The sequence below is a fragment of the Myotis yumanensis genome, unplaced genomic scaffold (genome assembly GCF_028538775.1).
Source record: "Myotis yumanensis isolate MYYU_CA2020_CCGP unplaced genomic scaffold, mMyoYum1.0.hap1 SCAF_10, whole genome shotgun sequence".
NCBI lineage: Eukaryota > Metazoa > Chordata > Mammalia > Chiroptera > Vespertilionidae > Myotis > Myotis yumanensis.
The window spans coordinates 30114352-30137496 of record NW_027223761.1 but is presented as its reverse complement, the minus strand read 5'-3'; the positions used below and the strand labels follow the sequence as shown (position 1 = coordinate 30137496).

At 38.8% G+C, this 23145-nt stretch overlaps 1 protein-coding gene across 3 annotated transcripts; it reads right to left on the bottom strand.

Annotated features, from left to right (window-relative positions):
* Positions 1-2725: 2725 nt before the first annotated feature.
* SAAL1 (serum amyloid A like 1) lies at positions 2726-21885 on the bottom strand. Of its 3 annotated transcripts, none has more exons than XM_070428207.1 (12): positions 21735-21885; positions 19956-20069; positions 17367-17450; positions 14247-14326; positions 12333-12392; positions 12084-12199; positions 10919-11099; positions 8960-9042; positions 8683-8871; positions 7688-7884; positions 5453-5545; positions 2726-4791 (listed from the first exon to the last, which is right to left on the bottom strand). In XM_070428207.1, the coding sequence occupies exons 1-12, from the start codon at positions 21867-21869 to the stop codon at positions 4699-4701; spliced, it is 1425 nt and encodes a 474-aa protein (XP_070284308.1). In that variant the 5' UTR covers positions 21870-21885; the 3' UTR covers positions 2726-4698. The 3 variants fall into 3 exon arrangements, with proteins under 3 accessions (XP_070284308.1, XP_070284309.1, XP_070284310.1); XM_070428208.1 differs by having other exon boundaries at positions 7688-7881; XM_070428209.1 differs by having other exon boundaries at positions 19980-20069.
* Between the last annotated feature and the right edge of the window lie 1260 nt (positions 21886-23145).

The following is a 23145-nucleotide window of genomic DNA, read 5'->3' as shown; positions in this document are numbered from 1 at the left end:
AGCCCCAAATCTCTGATTAGCATGTCACCTGGAGTGAAAGTACATCACGTCAGAGGAAGGGATGTGGACTTTCGGAAACTAATGGAATGAACAGCTATTAACTAGCTCCTATTTTCCTCCTATCTTAAATTGTCACCTTCTGATTTCCACTGAGCCTTGTGCTTAACACATGGCAAATTTCAACATACTGCGGCATGAATGAAAGAATGATGAGGTAGGTGTTCATCTATAATTGTTTCTCTTACTGGTTCAGTCAACTTTAATAAAGTACTTAGTGACTGCATATTAGAAATTTATCTGATTAAAGATATGACAAAAGTCCTGTGTTCTATTAACAAATCCCAGTTCTCCCAGGGACCAAACCCTCTGCTCATGAAATCCTCCAAGGCTCAACAGCAACATTAGAGATACCAACACTAGGGTGAGAACTGGTCAAGAGGGATGGTAGGGGCTTTAAAAAGAATTGAGCTCAAATTTCAGAGCCAGTAAATAATAGATTTTAACCCAAGAAAAGTGTTTCCCAAACTCCAGGGTGTGGCAAATAAACTCATGGCAGCTCCTCCATAGTAGTAGACACATAAAAATCAATAGACCAATCCAACTGGTCTAATCACAATCATAACAGCTACAAAACCCCTTTTCTGTTTCCTCTGTACTTATTTCCAGGACCAGATACTCATGACCTCACCAGACAACCTTCCAAGTGTATCCTGGATCCACTTCCCAGTGTTTCAGTTCTATTTGGAATTATTTAGGCAGCAGAGCTGTACCCTTCTTCCCCTGCCTACACCCTCCCCATCCTCCAACTGCTTTCTTTTATCCAGAATTGCAAAAGAAAATAAACATTTTGGCTTCCTCTGGCAACAAAACCTTGAATCATTTTCTCTTCACTTCTCCAGATGAGAGACTTGAAGGGGAGACAAGAAAAAAATTTTTTTCAATTAATTTCCATTTGTTTCAAGTCTGAGTAAACTCTGGGCACACAGAAACCAGGATGATATGATTATGGAAACTATTAATCTCTCATCAAAGAAGAGCCAACTCGTGGTTACGGAGCAGTTGGCACGTTCCTCCAAAGGGTTTGTGCAGCACGATCCTCCAGGTTTCTTTAGGGGCCAGAAGTGCTCAGGGTGCAATCTGGGCAATTTCTAAAAGATAAAATAATCCTTCAGTGCTTTGTGAGTTGTTCTAGAAAACTTTATTCTAAGAAATATGTCCAAATAGAGTGGAAGAGAGAAATCAAAGATTTTCAGATGACTCAAGGCTCATCTAAAAAGGTAAAATGTGGATCTTTAAAGACCAGAGATCACTTGATGTGGGCAACAAGCAAATGGGTGCATTTAGAGCAAGAAGTCTCCAAATTGCTTTACTCCTGTCATCCCTCTTCCCCCCGAAAATTGCTTTAAATACTGAATACTATAATCATAAAAATTGAAATAACTTCTGTAACTTATTTAGGACAAACAGGAGAGCTGCCTGATTTGTCCAAACCTAAAACACACATGAAAAGAAATTAAAGAATTCAATTTAGGGACTTTGTTCCAGGGTCCACATCATCAGATTTCTTTTTCTACCAATGATGACAGAAATAGAGTACAGACTTCTCCGTGACAAGGAAGTTAAAGGACTGAGGTTCCCTCCAGGAGATGTGCTTGCTGACTGACCAGGTGACTGACTGCTTGCTCCTGGGAACATGTAGGAAAAGTCCAACATCAATTGTATTTTGAAGAAGGCACACTCATGGATTTATAAAGGCAACCAGCCTCCCCAAGTACAGTCCCAAAAGAAGAGTGAATTTCCAGAGATGCCAAATGGAATGGGATCAACAAGCACCATTTAAAGCAAAACTACATGCTCCCACGTTAAGTGACTTATAATAAAGAGAATAGGCATTCTCTGGAATTGTGGACTATGAGAAATATACGTCCCCCACCCACCCATCCACCTTGCTTTCGCTCTTTCCTGGAAGCAAGCTCATACTTCAGGAAGTCAAACTCCTCCAGGAGAATACAGAAAGCCTCTTCATCCTTTCTTCCCGTAATCCCATTGTTGGAGTCTGCATGCCCAAAGGGCCTGACGTCAATTCTATGAAAGGACCGTTCCCCCAAACGGTTCAATTTCTAATGTAATCATACAAACCCTGATTTGTAAGGAGAAAAAACTCAAAATCATTATAAACAGATCCCATGATGTCAAAGGAAAAACAGCTAGAGTTCAATAAGCAGCCTTCTTTTATTACAATAGGCTTGACGTCATTATTTACTATTTCCAACACTAAAACACAAAGCCATGTGCTACGCTGTGAACCAATATGAAAAGGGTATGTGGACTTTGCTGAGTTTAATATCCTCTTATTGACAATAGATAGAAGATCTGAACAAGGACTAGGAACAGGAAATGATTTTAGTGATTTCATTACAGTAACAGAGAAAAGCATTTCCAATGACAGGGATTGACAGATGGTCTGGTAAGGCTTCACTTCTAAACAGCCTGCAGGGCAACAAGCCCAATATTGATATAAGCTCAGTGTATAATTAACGAGGTGTCCTAGTGAGCAGAAAAGTTTTCATAAATATATGCTGTAGCCTTAGCAGTGGAACACAGAAAGCTAGAGTTTAAAAGTTAATCTAAAACCATTTCATAAGGGGAGCGCACTTGTGATCTTGGTTCCCAGCATGTCATCAGTTTGGCTCAAATAAATTCTTTAAAAAAAACACACAAAAAAAACTCCATACATATTTTTATTGATTTCAGAGAGGAAGGGAGAGGGAGAGAGAGAGAAACATCAATGATGAGAGAGAATCATTGATCAGTTGCCTCTTGCACACTCCACATTGGATATCAAGCCAGCAACCTGGCTATGTGCCCTGACCAGAAATTGAACTTTGACCTCCTGGTTCATAGGTCAATGCTCAACCACTGGGCCACTCTGGCGGGGCTCAAATAAATAATTATAAAATTTTTAAAAAATAAAAATAAAACCATTTCACAAGGAAAGGTATTTAGAGGCAGCAAGAGGTATACAGTAAGACTGTAGCTAAAGAGCTCTAATGTTCTAAGTAAAAATCTTATTTGCAATGAAGTATCGTGTGGTATATCTTCACTTAATTCATCTCTAGTGAAAAATAAATGTGGTTGTAGAATTTTCAGATTATTGAGACTTTTCAGATCTTATTCAAGGAAACCTAAAATGCTTTATAATATACAAGGTGGGGCAAAAGTAGGTTTATAGTTGTGAGTACTCAAAACAGTTTATTCTTGTATTATTATTTATAAATTATTGTATTATTTTCCATAGATCAACTGTAAATCTACTTTTGCACTGCCCTGTTTTTTGAAATCATAAAGTGTAATGTATCCAACTTTGTTCTTTTTGTTCAAATTGCATTGGCTATTTGGAGTGTTTTATGGTGCCACATGAATTTTAGGATTGTTTTCTTTCTATTTCTATTTTCTAAATGCCACTGGGATTTTGATGGGGATTGTATTGAATCTGTAGATTACTTTGAGTAGTATGAATATTTTAATAATATTAATTCTTCCAATTCATGATCTTGGGATGTCTTTTCATTTTATTTGTGCTTCCCTTAATTCCTTCTGTCAATGTTTTGCAGTTTTTAGTGTATAAGTCTTTCACCTCCTTGGTTAAGCTTATTTGTAAGCATTTCATTTTATTATAGCTACTAGAGGCCTGGTGCACAAATTCATGCACAGGTGGGGTCCCTCAGCCTGGCCAGCAATCAAGGCCCATCGGGGAGCTGGACGGCCGAGGGGAGGGATCCTAGGAGGTTGGCTGTGGGAGCGCACTGACCACCAGAAGGCAGCTCCTGCGTTAAGTGTCTGCCCCCCTAGTGGTCAGTGTGCATCATAGTGACTGGTCAACCAGTCATTCCAGTCGTTCAGTCATAACGGTCGCTTAGGCTTTTATATATATATATATATATATATATATATATATATATATATATATATAATTAAATGGGATTGTTTTAAAACAGACATAGACTAATGGAACAGAACAGAGAGCCCAGAAATAAACCCACACACAGTCAACTGACTGTCAACAAAGATAGCCCCTTTGCCTTTCTTCTTTTCCTTCCCTGAATGTGGATGAAAGGACCAGAGATCGTATAGTCCCCTTAACCACAAGACAATAAACATGAGCACACAGGTCTACATGGCAGAACACGTGGAGGTGAAAGGAGCTAGGGTCCCTAAGCCACCATATCAGGTCTGGACTACCTACCTCTGGACTTCTTACTGCATAATGCATAAAAGCTATTATAGTATGGTTTTCTATTGGTGCAGCAGAATATGCTTGTAGTGGACACAAATATAAAATTCTCACATAAAAATCAAATTGACTTATGGAAAAAAATCCTCACCAACCCTTCAAATATTCTTGAAAAAAACCCTCAATGACAAGCTTGTATTTTTGTTTTTACCTGAAGATAACAAATACCACATAACCAATACCCCCAAAAAAAGGGGGCAGGGGTGTTTGATAGTGATGAAACTCCAGATTCCAATATTAAACAAAAGTGAGATAAGGCCGGGGGAGGAAGAAGTGCATGAATGTAATACCAAACAACTATGGTCTTATACAGGCTTTATCTAATACTTCCTATACATCAATTTCAACTGTCAGTAACAAAAATAAAGTTTACTTCTTGGGCAGAGGGAATTACAATTCAGTTTTTAAGTCTGAACCTTTAAACTTGGGAAGCTTTCTTCTAGGTCACCAGCAAGGGTCTTATCAACTTCATATAGGATTTTAAGAAAGTCTTCCACCTGTGAGTCAAACAAAAGAATCAAATAACATAAGTAGAGGAAATGGTGAATTAAGATATTGATTACTAACTATAAAAATGCTCTGCCTGTGATTTTTAAATAGCCCAGAGGAAAAGAAATGAGGATATATGCCCAGATGACAATAACAGAACTTCCTGAAACATCAGGAAGTGACTAGATCTATTTTATTTTACTCTTAAACTAGTATTTATCCTCCCACTGATTCCCCTTTAGGGTCCATTAATTAAATTTTATTTCCATCCTCCTTCTCGCCATGTCCCTTCACTCTCATATTTTCATATTTCACTTTCCTAAAAAAAAAGTTCCTATCTTGAAATTGCCTCTAATGAAAGCAAGCAAATGTGATGTAATTCGAAGAACCAGAGAAACCTACTGACTGTACTTATCTAAGAACCTTATTTTTGATTAATATATATATTATCTACTTCCTAACAGAAAAGAATACTGTAAATTCAGTGTTGATTCCTTTCTCTTAAAACCTGCACTATTCCTCAGGATACTCCCATGAATTATCCAGCAGTCATCTGTCTGGCAAAGGCAGTAAGTCATGTGAATTGTATGCATTATCTTTTTTGACAATGGCCTCAAAAATAAAGTAATCCTCTGAAACTCAGTCACCTGTACATTTACTCACACTCACCATAGGGCTATAGAAAGGAAGAAGGTTTTGAAATGCACAGGAACACTTCTGCTTGCTTAACTGGCCCTCCTTCAGTCCCTTAGTCACAGTCTCCTAAAATAAAATAAAACAAAAAGAAAGGAAAATTTCTAAAGCTGTATCTGGTGAATAAATACAAATCCATTTATACAATTCTCCACTGATCCTACAGGCATTTCAAATGTCCCAAACTGAACCCAGTATCATTCCTCCCTGTGTAACCCAAATACGTGCTCCATTGCAGTCTTTTAGTGAAGGCTACCACCACATACCTACCTGCCCTACTACACACACCAAAAACCTGGAATACAGCCAAGACTTTTCGTCCTCCTCTGCTGCTGACCCCTTCCCTTGAGTGTTCATTCTATTAATAATCTGTTATCCTACACCTCCTCTCCACTCACACTTCATTGTTTAGATAGGCTCTCATTTCTCAGATTCTTCTTTTTTTTCTTTTTTGAGTATATATATATTTATTATTTTGATTGGGTAATGGTATCATAGATGTATACATAGGCTAAAGCAGTGGTTCCCAAACTTATTTGGCCTACCGCCCCCTTTCCAGAAAAAATATTACTCAGCCCCTGGAAATTAATTTTTTTTAAATTTTAATAGCAGTTACTCATCGCCCCCAAATGCACCTGTGGCCATCACCGCCCCCCTGGATCACTGCAGCGCCCACTGGGGGGCGGTAGCGCCCACTTTGGGAATCACTGGGCTAAAGTTTTTCAAATTGCACTCTTCAAATATGTATAGTTTACTGTATGCCAATTATAAAAGCATAGAACAGACTGATGAATCTCAGAGGGAAAGTAGGCGTGGAAAGAGATTAACCAAAGAATTTATATGCATATACACATACCTATGGACACTGACAATAGTGTAGTGAACATCTAGGGAAGGAGTGTGAGGGTAGAGGGGGGACAATGAAGGGGGAATAGAGGAGAACATCTGTAATATTTTCAACAATAAAGATAAATTTTAAAAATAATAAAAAGTAATAAAAATTACTAATGTACTAGATTATTCTTGAAGATTACAGTCACAAAAGCCTGTTGATTGGTCTCTGGGCCTCCAGCCTCAACTGTCTCTAATCTTCTCTCTCTTGCTTTTGGAGTAATCTTTCTAAACAGATCTTACCCCTTGGTGCTTTTTAAAAAAACCTTTAGTAGTTCCCTAGTTTCCTCCAGATTAAATCCAAACTCCATTAAGTATGACATGTAGGAACTTTCATGTCACATTCTGCTTTAGTCTCAGCCCACCTTTCTCCTATATCTCTACCACTTAAAAATTAAGAAACATCTACGTCCCTCTCTCCAAAAACACAAAAGGAACAGCAAACAATGGGAAAAATACTTGCAATGGATATTCAGGAGATATAGCATTACCCATGGAATTCCATGCCAATAATCAAAACTAATAAATGTATAAAGCATGAAACACAACCAATATACAAATATATGTAAAGATATTCAAACTCACTAATAATAAAAAATGCCAATGAAAATAAGGTACAATTTAATCACTTCTTGAATTTTACTTGACATAAAATTATAATACCGAATAATAAGGATCAAGTACAATCAACATTTCACAAGTCAAAAGCCTTTTCAAAAAATGTAGCCATGATGCCTCAGTCATCTTCACATTTATAATGTCAAACCTAGTAACCTAACTTCTGAAAACCTATGCTAAGGTAAAATAAATCACCAGAATAACAGAAACTTGTTTTGATAAATATTCTTGAAAAAACTTCAAGGAATATGAATATATAGTCGAGTTATGTTCATATATCTTTACCCTAAAATATATGGACAATAGGATATGCTCAAAGGAAGAATAGGCTAATAAACCTGAACATATTTAGGAAAACTATTCCTTAAAAAAAGTTTACAATCAATTTTATAAATTGATTTTTTGGCAAATTAGGTATTAAACTGGCTCGGTAAAAAGTCTTTCAGTGAATTGATCTAGTCAGGAGAAATGCTTACAATGTAATGTTAAGTGAAAACTGTATATACAGGTTATAAATATGGTGAAAAACATATACATATATAAAAATATACCAAACCACATCAGCTGCTGGTTTAAAACTATAAGCTTATGGTGACAAGTTCTTTCATTTTGCCAAAAATAATAACAGTAATAATAAAGTTGGGAACATTAAGCAATTCATACTTTCTTTTGCTGAAGAAACCATTAATATGTCTTTCTTACCTTTGTTAATGCCTGAAAAATATTAGAAAGAAATTCACACGAAATATCCTTTAAGATTTTCAAGTGGAAATAATCCTGGGTTAAATCAAACTTTTTAGTTTCTTCTGTGTTAGACTCTGCCGAATTCTCTGGTTTCTTCTGACAATGTTCCACATTTTGTAAGACACGAATCAGGCTGTCTATTAGAGAAAGATCTACTGTACAAACAAATCAAGAGGCATGAGATTAGCCAGTTAAGTTTGGTTATTCACTCATCATTCATTCATTCATTCATACTGAATACCTATTAGTGCTAGAGATACTTTAGGTACTACAGTTATAGTGCCACACAAGATCATCAAATCCTCAGCCTTCAAGAGACTTATATTTTTATATTCTCAAATATGCAAATGAGTAAAGATTCATTTCAGATGTTGGTTAAGTTCTATGAAAAAAATTAAAGGGGACTATAATAAAGCAGCTGGCAGGGGAGGCTCTCTGAAGAGATGACACCCAGCTGAGAACAAAAGGATAAGAAGAATCAATGCAAAGAGCCCAGAAAAATATTTCAGGCAGAGGGAACAAGTGCAAAAGCCCCAAACAGGAAATGTCGTGGAAGGTCTGAAAAATTAAAAGGCCAGTGACTTACACTGTGTGAGCAAGGAGGGCACAAGATGAGTTTAGAAAGTTGGGCAAGCCCTGCCGGTGTTGCTCAGTGGTTAAACATCAACTATGAACCAGGAGATCACGGTTCCATTCCCTCCCTGTAAGGACACATGTTTTGGGCTCTATCCTCAGTAGGGGGCGTGCAGGAGGCAGCCGATCAATAATTCTCTCTCATCATTGATGTTTCTCTCTCTCTCTCCCTCACTGAAATCAATTTAAAAAAAATTTTTTAAAAACCTATATCCTCTAGTAAGCATTTTTTTAAAAAAGGGAGAAAAAAAACAAACAAACACAAACATGGACTTTAAAATCTGACAGAATTTAATTTAGTGCACTAAAATGATACTTGCCTTTTTCTACCTTTAGATACTCCTGTTCAACCTGTGAAGCATACATGGCAGACAATACTGAAAAAATAGAGGCCAGCACTGTTTTCTGTTCTTGAAGTATGATGGGTGGATCATCAGACTGGCAGAATTCATGGCAGACTAGGTCAAAAAGTAAATTCCAAGTGTCTTTTCCAGTATCAGGACACTGTACTTAATAAAAATGATAAAGAAAATAGTACTTTAAAAACAGAAAACAATTAAATGAGTAGATATAGTGCTTCCCCATATAACATCTTACCAATTGCTTTCATTCCATCATCTACTGTAGTAAGTAGCTGTAAGATGTGCATGTAAACATCGAGTCCTTCCAGATTTTCAGAACTAAATATAAAAAGCAAAAGCACTGAATCAACAACTTTACTATCTACAGGATTGTAACTGTTCATCCATTCATTCAGCAAATACTCATCACTCTGTACTAGTCACTCCCCAAGGTGTTAAAGATAAAACAGGGAACAGGACAAAATCTCTGTACTCACTGGAGCTTACTAGTTCGTTCTAATGGGGAAATCAGTAAAAAAAACAAATATCCCTATAATATAATCAACATGAACAAGACAAGAAGAAAAATACTTTTTCACCTTGTCCCATGAAAACAACAATGCAGAAACCTGAGAGGTGATACTTTATCATTCTGGTTCACCTGAATAATCAGGAGGGGGGAAAATAATTTTTATAGAATGAATGTAAGGTCCACTACACCAAGCATTGACAATAATGAAGTTCTTAAAACTTCACAGAATTATCCTAGCTCCCTCACTCAGAATACTAAAACCATGTTAAGTATAATTTTTGTGTTCAACAGCTTGGATTCCTAGAAACTCACAATCCTAGTTCTTCAACCAAACAATTATGTAAAAACATAGTAATTAAAAGATGGTCTAGCAAATATTTAAGTACCTACTGTTTACAGGTACTCTGTTAGGGGCTGGGAAAACAGAGATGTATAAAACACTGTTTCTACCTTCATGAGGTTTACAGTCTAAAAGGAAAGACGATAAAGGGGCAATAGCAAAGTAATAAGAATGTAATTCTAGAGGAAGTCCAAGGTATCAGAGGAACACATAGCAAAAAAACTTCATTTACTTTGGAGAATCAGGAAAGGTATCTTAAGAGAAATACTGTCGACACAGAAACCTGAAGGGGCAAAGAAATGTTTGAAGTAGAGGAGACATAGTGTGCAAAAGCCTTGAGTTACAAGAGCTTGGTTCCGTTGAAGAAATAAAGGAAATTTCATATGGTTGAAACACAGAGTACAAAGAGTCAGTATGGAGAAGCTCTATGCAAGAACTTTTAAGTCAAATTTTTTAAAACTTTGAACCTTTTCCTAAGAAAAGCAACTGAAGAGTTTGAAGCATGAAGGTGGGATGATCACTACAGTGTGCTCTGCAAGGAGCAAGCCTCGAACAAGGGAACTCAGGTAAGAATGTTGCGGTTGTCCAGGTGAGAGACAGTGGCCTGATGGTGGCCTGACAGGATCCCAGAAAAAGTCAGGACCAAGGCTTGGAGGTTGAGTGGCCATGGGAAAAGAGTGCGATGGTGAAGAATTGGCAACAGCTTCCACATTCTTCCCTGAGATTGAGAATACTGAAGAAAATTTGGGGGAAATGATGAATTTAATCCTCATTTGGATAAAGGTCATAAAATTAATAGGCTTTAATGTGGGTTATTAAGCACTAAGAATGCACAACTGACCACTAAACAGATCAATTCATAAATTAATTTTCTAGTCACTAACAATAAACAGTTTCAATAACCTACAAGACCTAGTAATCACTCTTGGGAAGATTCCAAAAGCCAGTCACTTATCCAAGACTGGCATATATTTACAAGAAGAAAACAAATATATGACATTAGCTGAAGAAGTTGTTAAATGTCCAATGGAAAATAAAGCACGGGAAAATCTTATCTACTTGATTTATATTACACAAAATTGCTCAAGATTTTAAGACACTAAAGATAATGCTGACAATAGCCTACAGCTAATTAGTATTAGAACAGGTACTTTGTAACCATTAATAATTCTTGCACAGACCAAATATACTGTCACCACAAATACTAGTAGTAAACCAAGCCTGACAAAGATCAGCTATGTGCTATTCATCCCGTCGCAAGGAAATTAAGATGACTTATTATCTAAGGATACTTGTAGCAACTAGATTTTCCCAGAATATTTTGTACAAAAAAGCTCACCTACCGTACTTGTTTGGCAGCTTCCAGCACACAGGGCACAATTCTAAACACTCGTTGCTCTTCAGAATCTTCCTGGGGTTGGTCATGAGGCTGAACTGCCCCATTTCTAATCCATTCCAACATTAGCTTCTCATCCAAATCAAAGAGCTTGTCTACAACCTCCCCCACCTTCACCAGCAAGTCAACTGCAGAGAAAAAATCAGATACTGAAATGAGAAACAAACTTTTGAAAGCAGTAATGTTAATCAAAATTCCTAAAGCTATCTGAACAACGCCAATCTTGCCAAAGCATTACTTATTCCAAGAGCAGTAAGTTTGCCTCCTTTGTTTGGGAGTTTAAGAAGAAATTTTACACCCTGACTGGGTAGTTCAGTTGGTCAGAGTGTGTAATCCAGATAGACCAAGGTGGCGGGTTTGATCTCTGGTCAGGGCACATACAAGAATCAACCAATGAATGCATAAATAAGTGGAACAACAAAGCTATGTTTATGTTTCTCTCTCTTTCTCTCTCTCTCTCTCTCTCTCTCTCTCTCTCTCTCTCTCTCCTTCTCCCCACCCCTTTCCTTTCTCTCTCTCTAAAATCAATGAATAAAAATTTTAAAAGAATTTTGTATCTTTTTCTAAATAATATTTTTAAATTACAGTTGACATACAATCCATTAGTTTCAGGTGTACAACATAGTGATTAGATATTTACTTATCTTACAAAGTGATCATCCTGATAAATCTAGTACCCATCTAACATTATATAAGAAATTTTATATCTTGAATTGAAGTACTTTCTCTCCTAACAGTTAGCCTTTAGATGACCTCCAGAAATAGTTACCTGGTTTCCTAACAAAAAATAATCAAAAATTTTTTCTAGCCCTGGCTGGTTTGGCTCGCTGATTAGAGAATCAGCTCATGGACTGAAGGGTCGTAGGACTGATTCCTGGTTAAGGGCACATACCTTGTACCTTGGTTGCAGGGTCCCCTGCCCCAGTATGGGTACATGTGAGAGGCAACAATTGATGTGTCTCTCTCACTTCGATGTTTCTTTCTCTCTCTTCCCTTCCTCCCTCCCTTCCACTCTCTCTAGAAATCCACAGAAAAAATATCCTCAGGTGAGGATTAAAACAAAAAGGTTTGTTTGTTTTTTTAATTTTTTTCTACATTACATGGTGACTTACCATTTGTTGAACTTGACATGATGAAGCAAATGCTATCATAAATAGCTGGATGTTCCTGGATTCTTTCAACCCAGACACTGGCCACTTCTGTCTGGGAAAGGCATGTAAGCAACAATCTACAGGATAAATAAATGTGAGCTTAATATCTATCTTTCAAAAACAGTAAAGGAAATTCAAGAATAAAGAGTTAACTCTATTAGCCTCCCTTCTGGGTGAGTACATAAAATCCATAAAAAGAGGAAAACATACCTGCTTGTTTCCAGCAAAGTAGGAGGGTCTGAATCATACAAACAGTGCAATAATACCTGGCTACAAAAACAAAATAGTTAAACCAATATGCATTAATTCTCTCATTTTAAATATCAAAGCAGAGTTTTCATTTAACTTTTAAAAGTTTTTAATTGTGAAATATAGCATATATATGTAAAAGCCTGTGATAAAATGTACACTTAATGAATAAATACAAAGCAGAAAACAGAACAGTGCTGCATCTCCATAGCCCATGTGCCCATTCCAAATCACAATTCTTTCCCATCTAGAAATTACTATCCTGACTTTCCAGCAGTCATTTATTTGCTTTACTCTATATTGTTATTATTTAATATATGTTGGTTTTAAACTTTATATGAAATTATATTGCATGCATTTTTGTGAGTTTTAGTTTAGATATGCAAATAAGACACTTAAACATGTGTTTAAGTTGTTCCTATAGCTACTGTTCTTTGATTCATTGCTGCAGAACATTCCATTGTATGAATATAACACAATGTATTTTTCCAGCCTATTACTGATTGACACTTGGGTTAATTCCAATTTGTGGTTATTTCAAGCAATGCTCCTACGATACTTTTTATATGAGCATCCTAATGTATGTGTACATGGTTTCTCTTACCATATACCTGCTAGGGGCATTGCTGGGTCACAATATATGCCTACCTACCAACTTGACTAGATAATGCCCAACTGTTGCAAAGTAGTTGAACAAATTCATATCCTGTCATCAATGTAAACTGTTCCAGAATAATTTTAAGATAAGCATTTATTGAATTAATAAAACTTAACATTACTCATTCTCAGATTTTTGATGGAGACCACTAGAGACCAAGCACAGTCCTGAGTCATATACTCCATGAATGATTATCAATTACTGAGGGATAAATAGCTAGGATCTGAGTCCCTCCACACCGAGAAGAGGTAATCAACCACCTCCGTTATATCACTTGAATCCCATAATAAACCCTACAGCCCTAACTGGCAATACTGCCCAAGACAGGTTTCTAAACTATTGTGGGCACAAATTTATTTGCGATTCTGATTAACAGCCATGAAGTCTTTGCCTAGAATATGAATTCACTCACAAAATTTAGCATATATTTCCAGGGCTAGATATATGTGTTCTCAAACCTCTTAAAGTAACCAGGGTTTCCACCATTAAAAAACCCTCTACCCCAAACATTCCTGCCTGGAGAAGACAACTAGCCTCCAAGCACAGTACAAAAGCCTTTGAACCACAGAGGCAATCCTGTGTGTTCTGGTCTGTTGAAGTCAGAGTTCTCAGGGTAACTCTGTCAACAAGTCTAGTTTATCAGACTCTCTGAGCCTTTGGGTCCCTGAGCCTAAACTGCTTTGGACTCTGATCAGGTACCCCATGTCTAAGCTCTGACTCACTGGTTCTTATCCTATCTGATTTACCACCTGCTGATGATAGAGATCCCTTTCCTATAAAAATCTTGACTCATGACCATAAATAGTGTGAAAGCTCCTAGCTACCATCAAAACACAATGAGCCCAACTGGCGTGGCTCAGTGCTTGAGTGTCAACCTAGGAACCAGGAGGTTACGGTTCAATTCCTAGTCAGGACACATGCCCAGGTTGTGGGCTCGGTTCCCAGTAGGGGGTGTGCAGGAGGTAGCCAATCAATGATTCTCTCTTATCACTGATGTTTCTTTACTCTCTCTCTCCCTCTCCCTTCCTCTCTGAAATCAATAAAAATATATTTTAAAAAACATACACACAATGACATTTCTGGAGAGTGTTCATCAAGAGAAAGGAAGTACTACATTTCATAATATTTTCCTATCTCTCCTATGTATCAGGAGTTCCTTAGGGATATGAAATACAAATCTATTTTTTTAAACATACTTATTAGGTAGTAAAACTTACCCAAGATTTTTATCACTGCTGATGGAAACACATATCTCCTGGAAACAGGCCATATTACCTAAAATTCCCACACAGATTTCCTGTCAAATCAAATTTCACAGGTCACGATAGCTCTAAGTTGTCAGACACATAAAAGAATAAACACTGGAAGAAAAACTTTCGTTGAACCTTAAGCAATAGAACAGAAGGCAACATACAGAAGTATATTGCCTGCACCCCAATCTTAACAAGCTCAGACTATATAGGAAGGGATGGGAGACATGAGAAGAAGATCAAAGGTAGGCAGAAGTTATGGAAGAAAAAATCTTTTTTTAAAAAAATATATTTTATTGATTTTTTACAAAGAGGAAGGGAGAGGGATAGAGAGTTAGAAACATCGATGAGAGAGAAACATCGATCAGCTGCCTCCTGCACATTCCCTACTGGGTATGTGCCCACAACCAAGGTACATGCCCTTGACTGGAATCGAACCTGGGACCCTTGAGTCCCCAGGCTGACGCTCTATCCACTGAGCCAAACCAGTTAGGGCTGGAAGAAAAAATCTTATGGATAAACTGAATCTTAAATGATTGGTAGGATTTATTTTTCTTTAAATATATTTTTATTGATTTCAGAGACAGAGGAAGGGAGAGGGGTAGAGAGATGGAAACACCAATAAGAGAGAAACATCGATCGGCTGCCTCCTACTGGGGATCAAGCCCACAACCTGGGCATGTGCCCTGACCAGAAATTGAACCAGTGACCTCTTGGTTCATGGGCCACACCGGCTGGGCGATTGGAAGGATTTAGATATGCAAATAAGGAAGACATTTAAACAAGGGGCAAAGTATCAGGGAATAATGTATATGGCTAATACAGTGGACAGTAAGGAAAGCAGTCTGGCTATTGCATAAAGTGAGAGAACAGCATGAGATAAATACAGCAGGTAAAAAGGATCAGGACTAAGGGTCCTGAATGCCAAGAAGAGTTTAGATTTAATTTAGGAGGTTAAGTGGAGCCATGAAATCCTCAAGGAGGGGGACAATATACTGCAACGATATTTAAGGAAGATGACTCTGGCAGCAAAATGCACTGAAAAAACTTTAAAAAACTCAATAATAATAACTAACGTTATTTGGCACTTACTATACCCAGGCACTACTCTAAGCACTTTCTATGTATCGTCTATATATATAAAAGCCTAAGCATGGGGCTGGAGATTGAACCTGCTACCCAGGTATGTGCCCTTGACTGGGAATGAAACTCGTGACCCTTTGGTCTACAGGCTGATGCTCTAAACACTGAGCAAAACCATTCAGAGGCAGGGTCAGGATTTTTAAAAGCTTCTTAGGGCAAAGCTTCTTAAAATGTGGGCCTTGGTCCAGAGCAGTAGAATCACTTGGGAACTTGTTCAAAATCCTTGATCCTACCCCAAACCTATTGGATCAGAAACTCGGGGGTATGCCCAGTAATCAGTGATCCTGGGATATGTTGAAGTTTGAGAGTCCCCATCCTCAGTGATTCTAACGTGTGGCCAAGTAGCTTACAGACATGTATAATGATATGACTAATTCCTGAAACGTGCCATTCCTGACATGTTTATTTTAAGTACTAATCATGAATCAATGTATTTAAGTTAGAAAAATATGAGAAAATCATATAACTGTCAAGTCTTTATCTATACATACAAAACCCTAAGTGACCAATCGACCGTTTGACAGTTCAACTGGTCGCTACAATTCACACTGACCACCAGAGGGCAGACGCTCAATGCAGGAGCTTCCTCCTGGTGGTCAGTGCACTCCCACAGTGGGAGCGTCGCTCAGCTCGCTCAGCTGACCAATGGGCACCAGACACCGGGCTCACAGTTGGCGAGTGCAGCTGTGGCGGTGCGTGCCTCTCCTGCCTCTGCAGCAGCGCTACCAAGCAGCGGCAGCGGCAGGTGCTCTGGGGCCGGATGAGCAGGAGTGGGAGCAACATGGCGCCTGGCCCAGGCTGAGGCTCCTCCTCCTCCCCAGCCTCCTGCTGCTTCACATACTACTACATCCCTTGGGGGATGTTGGACTGCCAGGGATCAGGCTGAAACTGGCAGTCCCACATCCCCTGAGGGGTCCCAGATTATGAGAGGGCACAGACCAGGCTGAGGGACCCCACCAGTACAGCACTGTATTAAATAAAATTTTAATTCAACATTCAATTTGCAAAAACTTGCTATAAAATTCTCCACTTCATAATTTCAAAGGGAGAAAGAAAGAGAGACAATAAATAAAGTGGTTATACTGAATGGCAGGCTAGGCTCAAACCCTAACTCTATTCTTTCCTAATTGTAAGACCTTAGACAAATTTCTTAAGCTGAGACCTAATTCTTTTATTTGTAAAGTAGAGATAAATGCCTACCTCATAGAGTAGTAAAACCAAATATTCAGTTATTCATAATTATAATTACTTAACAGACATTAGTCACCTACAATATGCATAACACATAGCAACCTAAATGGCACTAGAGCAAAATACATTGCACAGAACATAAAGAGTAAATGAGAAGTACAGGTAATTATTTGGGAGTTTATTATCAGCAATGGCCACTGAGAGCTTACTTCTTTGGAAAATGTTGGAAGAAAAGTATCATCTTGGATAACAGATGTGAATATTGAGAGGGGATGGAAAGGGAGGCCCTGAGATGGTGATGATCACAGTAAGCTCCTGAGATGCTAAATTAGGAGGAAATCTGAAGGGTAGATTTTATGCTAGGAAGATGAATTAGATTCAGGTTATGGAAAGTCTTGAATAACAGGCTGAGTTTAGAATGAAGATTTTTAAGCAATGGAGGATTTTATGCCTAAAAAAGGGCAATAAACAGAAATGGAAGGTCCAGGCACTGTTCCCTGTCCTGCCACATATTAGCAGCATAACTTCAGTTATGCTTATCTGAAAGCATTGAGCTCCCTGGTCTAGCCCAAATCTAAAATTCCAGGACTCTAATAATTTTAAATAACACATTACCTAGTACCTGGTAATGTTCAATATGCACTTGCAACTGATTTGTAGCCAGTAAGAAAATTAAAGTGAGAAAAATTAAAAACTGTCCAGCATTATCTGTTATTCCTCCAAAGAGGAGGCCATAAAAATGTACATACTTACTCTTAATCGAGGACATTTGGATTTGGCCAATACACCCATAAATATGTCAGGAGCATTAAATTCTTGGAGAAATAAAGCCACATCCTGAAAATAAAAATGATAATTAACATGGATGTTGAATGTTCCTCTTTAAACCCATAGCTTAGGCAACTGTAAAAAAATTTTAATTCCACATATACCTACTTTCAGGCATAAGAAAAAGTTAGGAACTGTGTCAACATTAATGTTAGAAAGTCTTTGTGGTAGCTGATCCCAAGGCCATGGAACAATTCCATAAAGAAATCTAAACTACTTATGATATTCCAGAAGGCTGTCCTCTTTTCCTGCCTTGAATATATTAACATTAATGGTCTTCCTACACACCAGGCATTCTCATTCATTCAAACACATTTCCTGATTGCCAGGTATCATGCTAGAAGCTGGGAATAAAGAACAAGTAACACTCTTAATTTCTGTCTTCTAAGAGCTAAAAAACACAATAGGGGAAACAGGTGAAAACTCCTACTGGGTTATGCACAAAGTCAGAACTTGTGCTTCCAAAATCTTCAACAGAAAAAAATTCTGATCACAGTATAACTGCAGCAGCTTCACGGTTCCTTCCTAGAGAGTTTGCCCTGTCCACGGCACCTAACAGGACACACTACACAGGGAAAGGAACCTGGAGTGAGCATGTGACCCCATTTTGTTAGAAATGTGGGCCCCAAAACTAAATCAGTTTGCTGAAATTAGAGAAGACCTAAATAAATGTAAAGATATAACTTGTTTATGGTTAAGAGACTCATTTACCAATTCTTCCCCTAAGTGATCTATTAATTCAACTCAATCTTAGATTCTAAAACTAATATGGAAATACAAAGAACCAATGACAACCAAAACAACTTTGACAAAGAACGAAGTTGGAGGATTAACACTACCTGATTTCAAGATTTATTATAATATTAGTCGTCAAAATTGTGTGGGATTGGCGTAAAAATAGACAAATAGATCAATGGAACAGAAAAGAGTCCAAAAACACATTCACATGTATATGTACAAACAACTAATTTTTAACAAAGGTGTAAAGGCAATTCAGTAGAAAAAGGACAGTCTTTTAAACAAATGAGCTAGAACAATTGGATACCCGTATGCAAAAAAAAAAAGAACTTCCATCCATACCTTGCATTATACTCAAAAATTAACTCAAAATGGATCATAGATTTATAAATAAAACCTAAAATTATACCATTTTTAAGAAAAAAAAAGAGAAAACAATGCAATTTAAAAATGGGCAAAAGATTCAAACAGGCACTGCACCAAAAAAAGATAACACTGCAAATAAGCACATGAAAATGCATTCAACATTATTAGTAATTAAGGAAATCCAAGTTAAAATTATAATGGGAATCACCACACACTTATCAGAATGGCTAAAATTAAAAAGACTGACCATACCACGTTGGATGAGGAGAAAGTAGAACTGGAATAGTATCACATACTGCTTATGTTAATGTTAAATGTAAAAAACATTTTGGGGGAAAAATCTGACCATTTTTAAAATATATATATTTATATTGATTTCGGAGAGGAGAGATAGAAACATCAATGAGAGATAAACATCGATTGGCTGCCTCCTGCATACAACCTGGGCATGTGCCCTGACTGGGAATCGAACAAGTGACCTCTTGATTCATGGGCCGACACTCAACCACTGAGCCACACTGGCTAGGGCTGTGCAGTTTTTGTTCATCAACTATGCCTCAAGTATATTTTGTGTTAATGATACCTAAATAAAGCTGTTTTAAAAAATGGCTAAAGACAATGAATAGCCATTAACAATTTTTAAGACAGAAGAATATAATTAGATTGTGTTTTAGGAAAAAGATAACTTGAGTGGCAATGTGAAAGACAGAAGGGAAGTGAAAGAGACTAAAACAGGATTTTAATCAGAAATCTATCGCAAAGACCAACTAATAAAATGAGCTTATGTGAGTCGATCTCTTTCGCCTTTTCTCTTAACAGTAAGAGTACCACCTGTATCACAAGGTTATTGTGAACAAGAGATGGAATTATATACATGAAAATGCTTGAGTTATAGAGTACAATACAAATGTTAAAACATTACTGCAATTATATACATGCAATTCCTTCTTGTCCCTTTCCTCTAATTTAATCCTGGTGCATCAATGGTTTCCTAACTCCTACCCTGCTCTCAAATACGAGGTCAGTGTTCTCTTTAGGTATGTAAGTGTCAGAACCTTCCTGGCTACAAGAGTTCTGGCCTTCATAAAACCTATATACAGGGTGTCCAAAAAAAAAAAATATATATATACACACTTTAATAGCTGATAGCTCAATTTTGAAAAAAAACTGTATTTAATATACACTATCTTTATAATTAGTGTGTGTATACAAAACCAGGTATTGGGATACCCTATATTTGGCACAAACCTAAAAGACAAACCTGTAGCATTTATAGCTCCTGGAACCTCATTCCCTGTACCACATACAGGAGTGACTACAGACACTAATGTCTTTCCCCAGAGATTTAAAGACCAACCTTTAAGAAAAAAATCACCCAACGGTCTTTCACTTTCATTTCCTACCCTGTACCTCATCCATTGACATATCCCATACTCTGCAAATCTCATTCTCCATTTCTTCATCAAGCTCCATCTGCTGCTCCTCATCATCTGAGCTGGATTTGGTGTTTTCAAGGCTAACCATCTTCAGAAACACAAAAGAAAACAAGAGAAATGAATGAAAGTTGTCCACAGTACTCCTCAAATAATATTATCCCATAATCATTTAGAAGTCACAAAGATACTACCCTCAAAGTGTTTTCTCTTGCAAAAACCTTTTTAAAAATCAGTATCTTACGGAGATCTATTCATTTAACATTCATAGAGTAAATACTGTTGCTAGGCACTGGGGTAGAAATACAAAGATGAATAAGATTTAATCCCTTGCTTTCAAGGAGTTTAGGGTATAGTGGGTAAAAGACGGGTAAACAGATCATCAGAACAGAAAAGGCTAAGTGATTCAACTGAATTGTGGACAAAGAGTTGTAAGGGCAGCCCGGCTGGCGTGGCTCAGTGGTTGTGTCACCTAAGAACCAGGAGGTCACAGTTCGATTCCCGGTCAGGGCACATGCCCAGGGTTTCCGACTCCTCAGGTGTGCAGGAGGCAGCCGATGGATGATTCTCACTTATCGTTGATGTTCCTATCTCTCTTTCTCACTCCCTGCCTCTCTCTGAAATCAGTAGATTTTTTTAATTAAAAAAAGTTGTGAGGGCAGAAATGAGGGACCCATGACCCATGCCTGGGAGAAGTTAGGGAAAAGTTCTCTTAGGTGATATTTAAGCTAAACCTCTGAGGAAGAAGAGGAGGAAAGTAGGAGAGTTCAGAGTTAAGGACCTAGCATGTTTGGGAATGGTGAGCAGTTTCATGTCATGAGCAGATGAGACTTGGAAAGTTTGCAAAGGGCCCTGGATTCTGAGCTAAAATATATGCATGTTCCTCCTGTAGGCAAAGGGAACTATGAGGAGTTTTTTTTGTTTGTTTGTTTTTAATATATTTTTATGGATTTCAGAGAGGAAGGGAGAGGGGGAGAGAGAGAGAGAGAAACATCAATGATCAGAATCATTGATCGGCTGCCTCCTGCACGCCCCCTACTGGAGATCCAGCCAGAAACCCAGCGTGTGTCCTGACCTAGAATCCAACCCTGACCGACATTCGACCACTGAGCAACACCGGCCGGGCTATTTGTTTTTTAAAAGGAAGATTATTCTGGCAACTGTGTAGAGATGGACTGGAAAGGACCGAGATTAGTAGGTAACAGCTGGGGAAATGTAGGGAAAGAAACGTTCGCAGCCTCCTATAAGCTAAAGGCCAGGGTAAGCACCCGATGGCCATGATCTTATTTAACCTACACAATAACCTAACCCCATATCCCACAACACAGACGTTACCATCCCACTGTAGAGAAACTGGGAAAGAAACCGAGGCTCTGAGCGCTTAGCAGCTTTGCCCAGAGTCACCCTGCAAGGAGGCGACGAAGCCGCGCTTTTGGTATCAGAGCTCTGACTCCAAAATCAACACTTTAGTACAACACATGTCTATGAAATAGATTATGAGGGCCTAGACTTCGGAAACGACCGTGGAAATGGGGAGCAAAAACCCGGGCAACGCCTTTACATGGCCACGTATTTTTGGAAAACCGCAAGCGCTCCGGCAATCCTGTCTCTATGCCTCCTTTAGAGCTGAGGGGTCCGGGGGAGCTGCCAGGACGCGGAGGAGGGGTCGCCGTGGGGACCGCGGGCTCCGGGCAGGAGGGGCGGGCCGGGCGCGGGGGATGGAGGGGGAGCCCACGCGAGGCGCGAGTTTCCACACCTGGATGAGCCCGCTGAGGACGCCGAAGAGCCAGTGCTTGCTGTACACCGTGCTTCCTATGCAATCTCCCCCGGCCACCTCCTCCTCGTCCTCGTCCCTGGGCGGCGTCGGCGGCGGCGAGGGGTTACGGTCCATGATTTGGCCGCTACAGGTCTGCAGGGGCCGCGCCGGAAGCCGCCGGAGGAGGCGAGACGCCTTCTGGCGCCAGAGGGCCCGGCGCTGCTCTCGCCACAGCGCCCCCTGCTGCCCAGAGCCCTGCTGAGCTGAATGCCCGCCCAATATTCCCATCAGGGATAGGAGCTCAGATGACTCAGACTCTCCCACTCCCCCCACTCTACCAGGCATGGTCACAGTCATAATTGTTATTGGTCACCCTCACTGGACCGTGTATTTCATCTCCTACATATGCTGTGCTGGACTGTACAGGACATGTTCATTTTGCCATATGACCTCTGCCCCACAGTAGGCAGTCTAGAAGCCATTCCTACTCCAGGGTGGCGACCAACAACTCAATTATACTCGGAAGTGGCTGAAAACCACATAAATGTCCCACTTAAATGCAAACAAGTTGTAATCCCAACTCAACTTCTTAGATCTCCAAAATGTCTGTGACCACCCCAATGGTCACTCAACACAAGGAGAAATGTAATGGTGGGATGTTGGAATGGACAGAGTCTGTGGCATTCACTGCTTAGAGTTAAAATATTGCTCTTTTAGATTTTACAAAGGGGTTCGACCATGTAAACACTTTTTCAGAGCCCCTCCCAGGGTCTCGGAATGGTCCCATATAAGTGAAGAGCCCTTGAAGCTGAAGCTTTGTCAGCTTCACAGTAAACCTGATGCTGCCTATATGCATGCCTGATAGGACATTGCAAAAGTCATGCAGAATGCAGGATGGTTCTATGTTTGCAGCACTGTCCCGTAAATTGTAAGGTTTAATGGATGGCCCGTCCACTAAATGCCCCCATAATTGTGCCAACCGAAAATTTCCCTAGAGATATCCAAACGCTGGAGTGGGAATGGGGCTGGGTGCAATGCTGTCCTTGTTCAGAACTAAGGTCTAGGTCTCCATCTGTCCCCAGAACTGACAAGTTTGGGGAGGAACTCTGCTCATGCCATTCTCTAAGGAAATGGCTATTTACATATTTGTACAGTCGCCTTGACACAATGATGCAATTTCTTCCAAATTGCTGCTTGCTTTTTTCTCAGCCCTTTATTACCTCTGCCCCCCATATAAATTTACCCCCATAGATAAACTGGGTGGTACATGGAATACATTCACTTAAAGAATGACTAAGTGAACTAATATAGATAAAAGTGTTTTATAAACTCTAAACTTCAATACAAATGTGAGTGATAGCAAATGGTTAAGAATGGTGGTTCTACATCAAACTAGCAATGTAACTTGGAT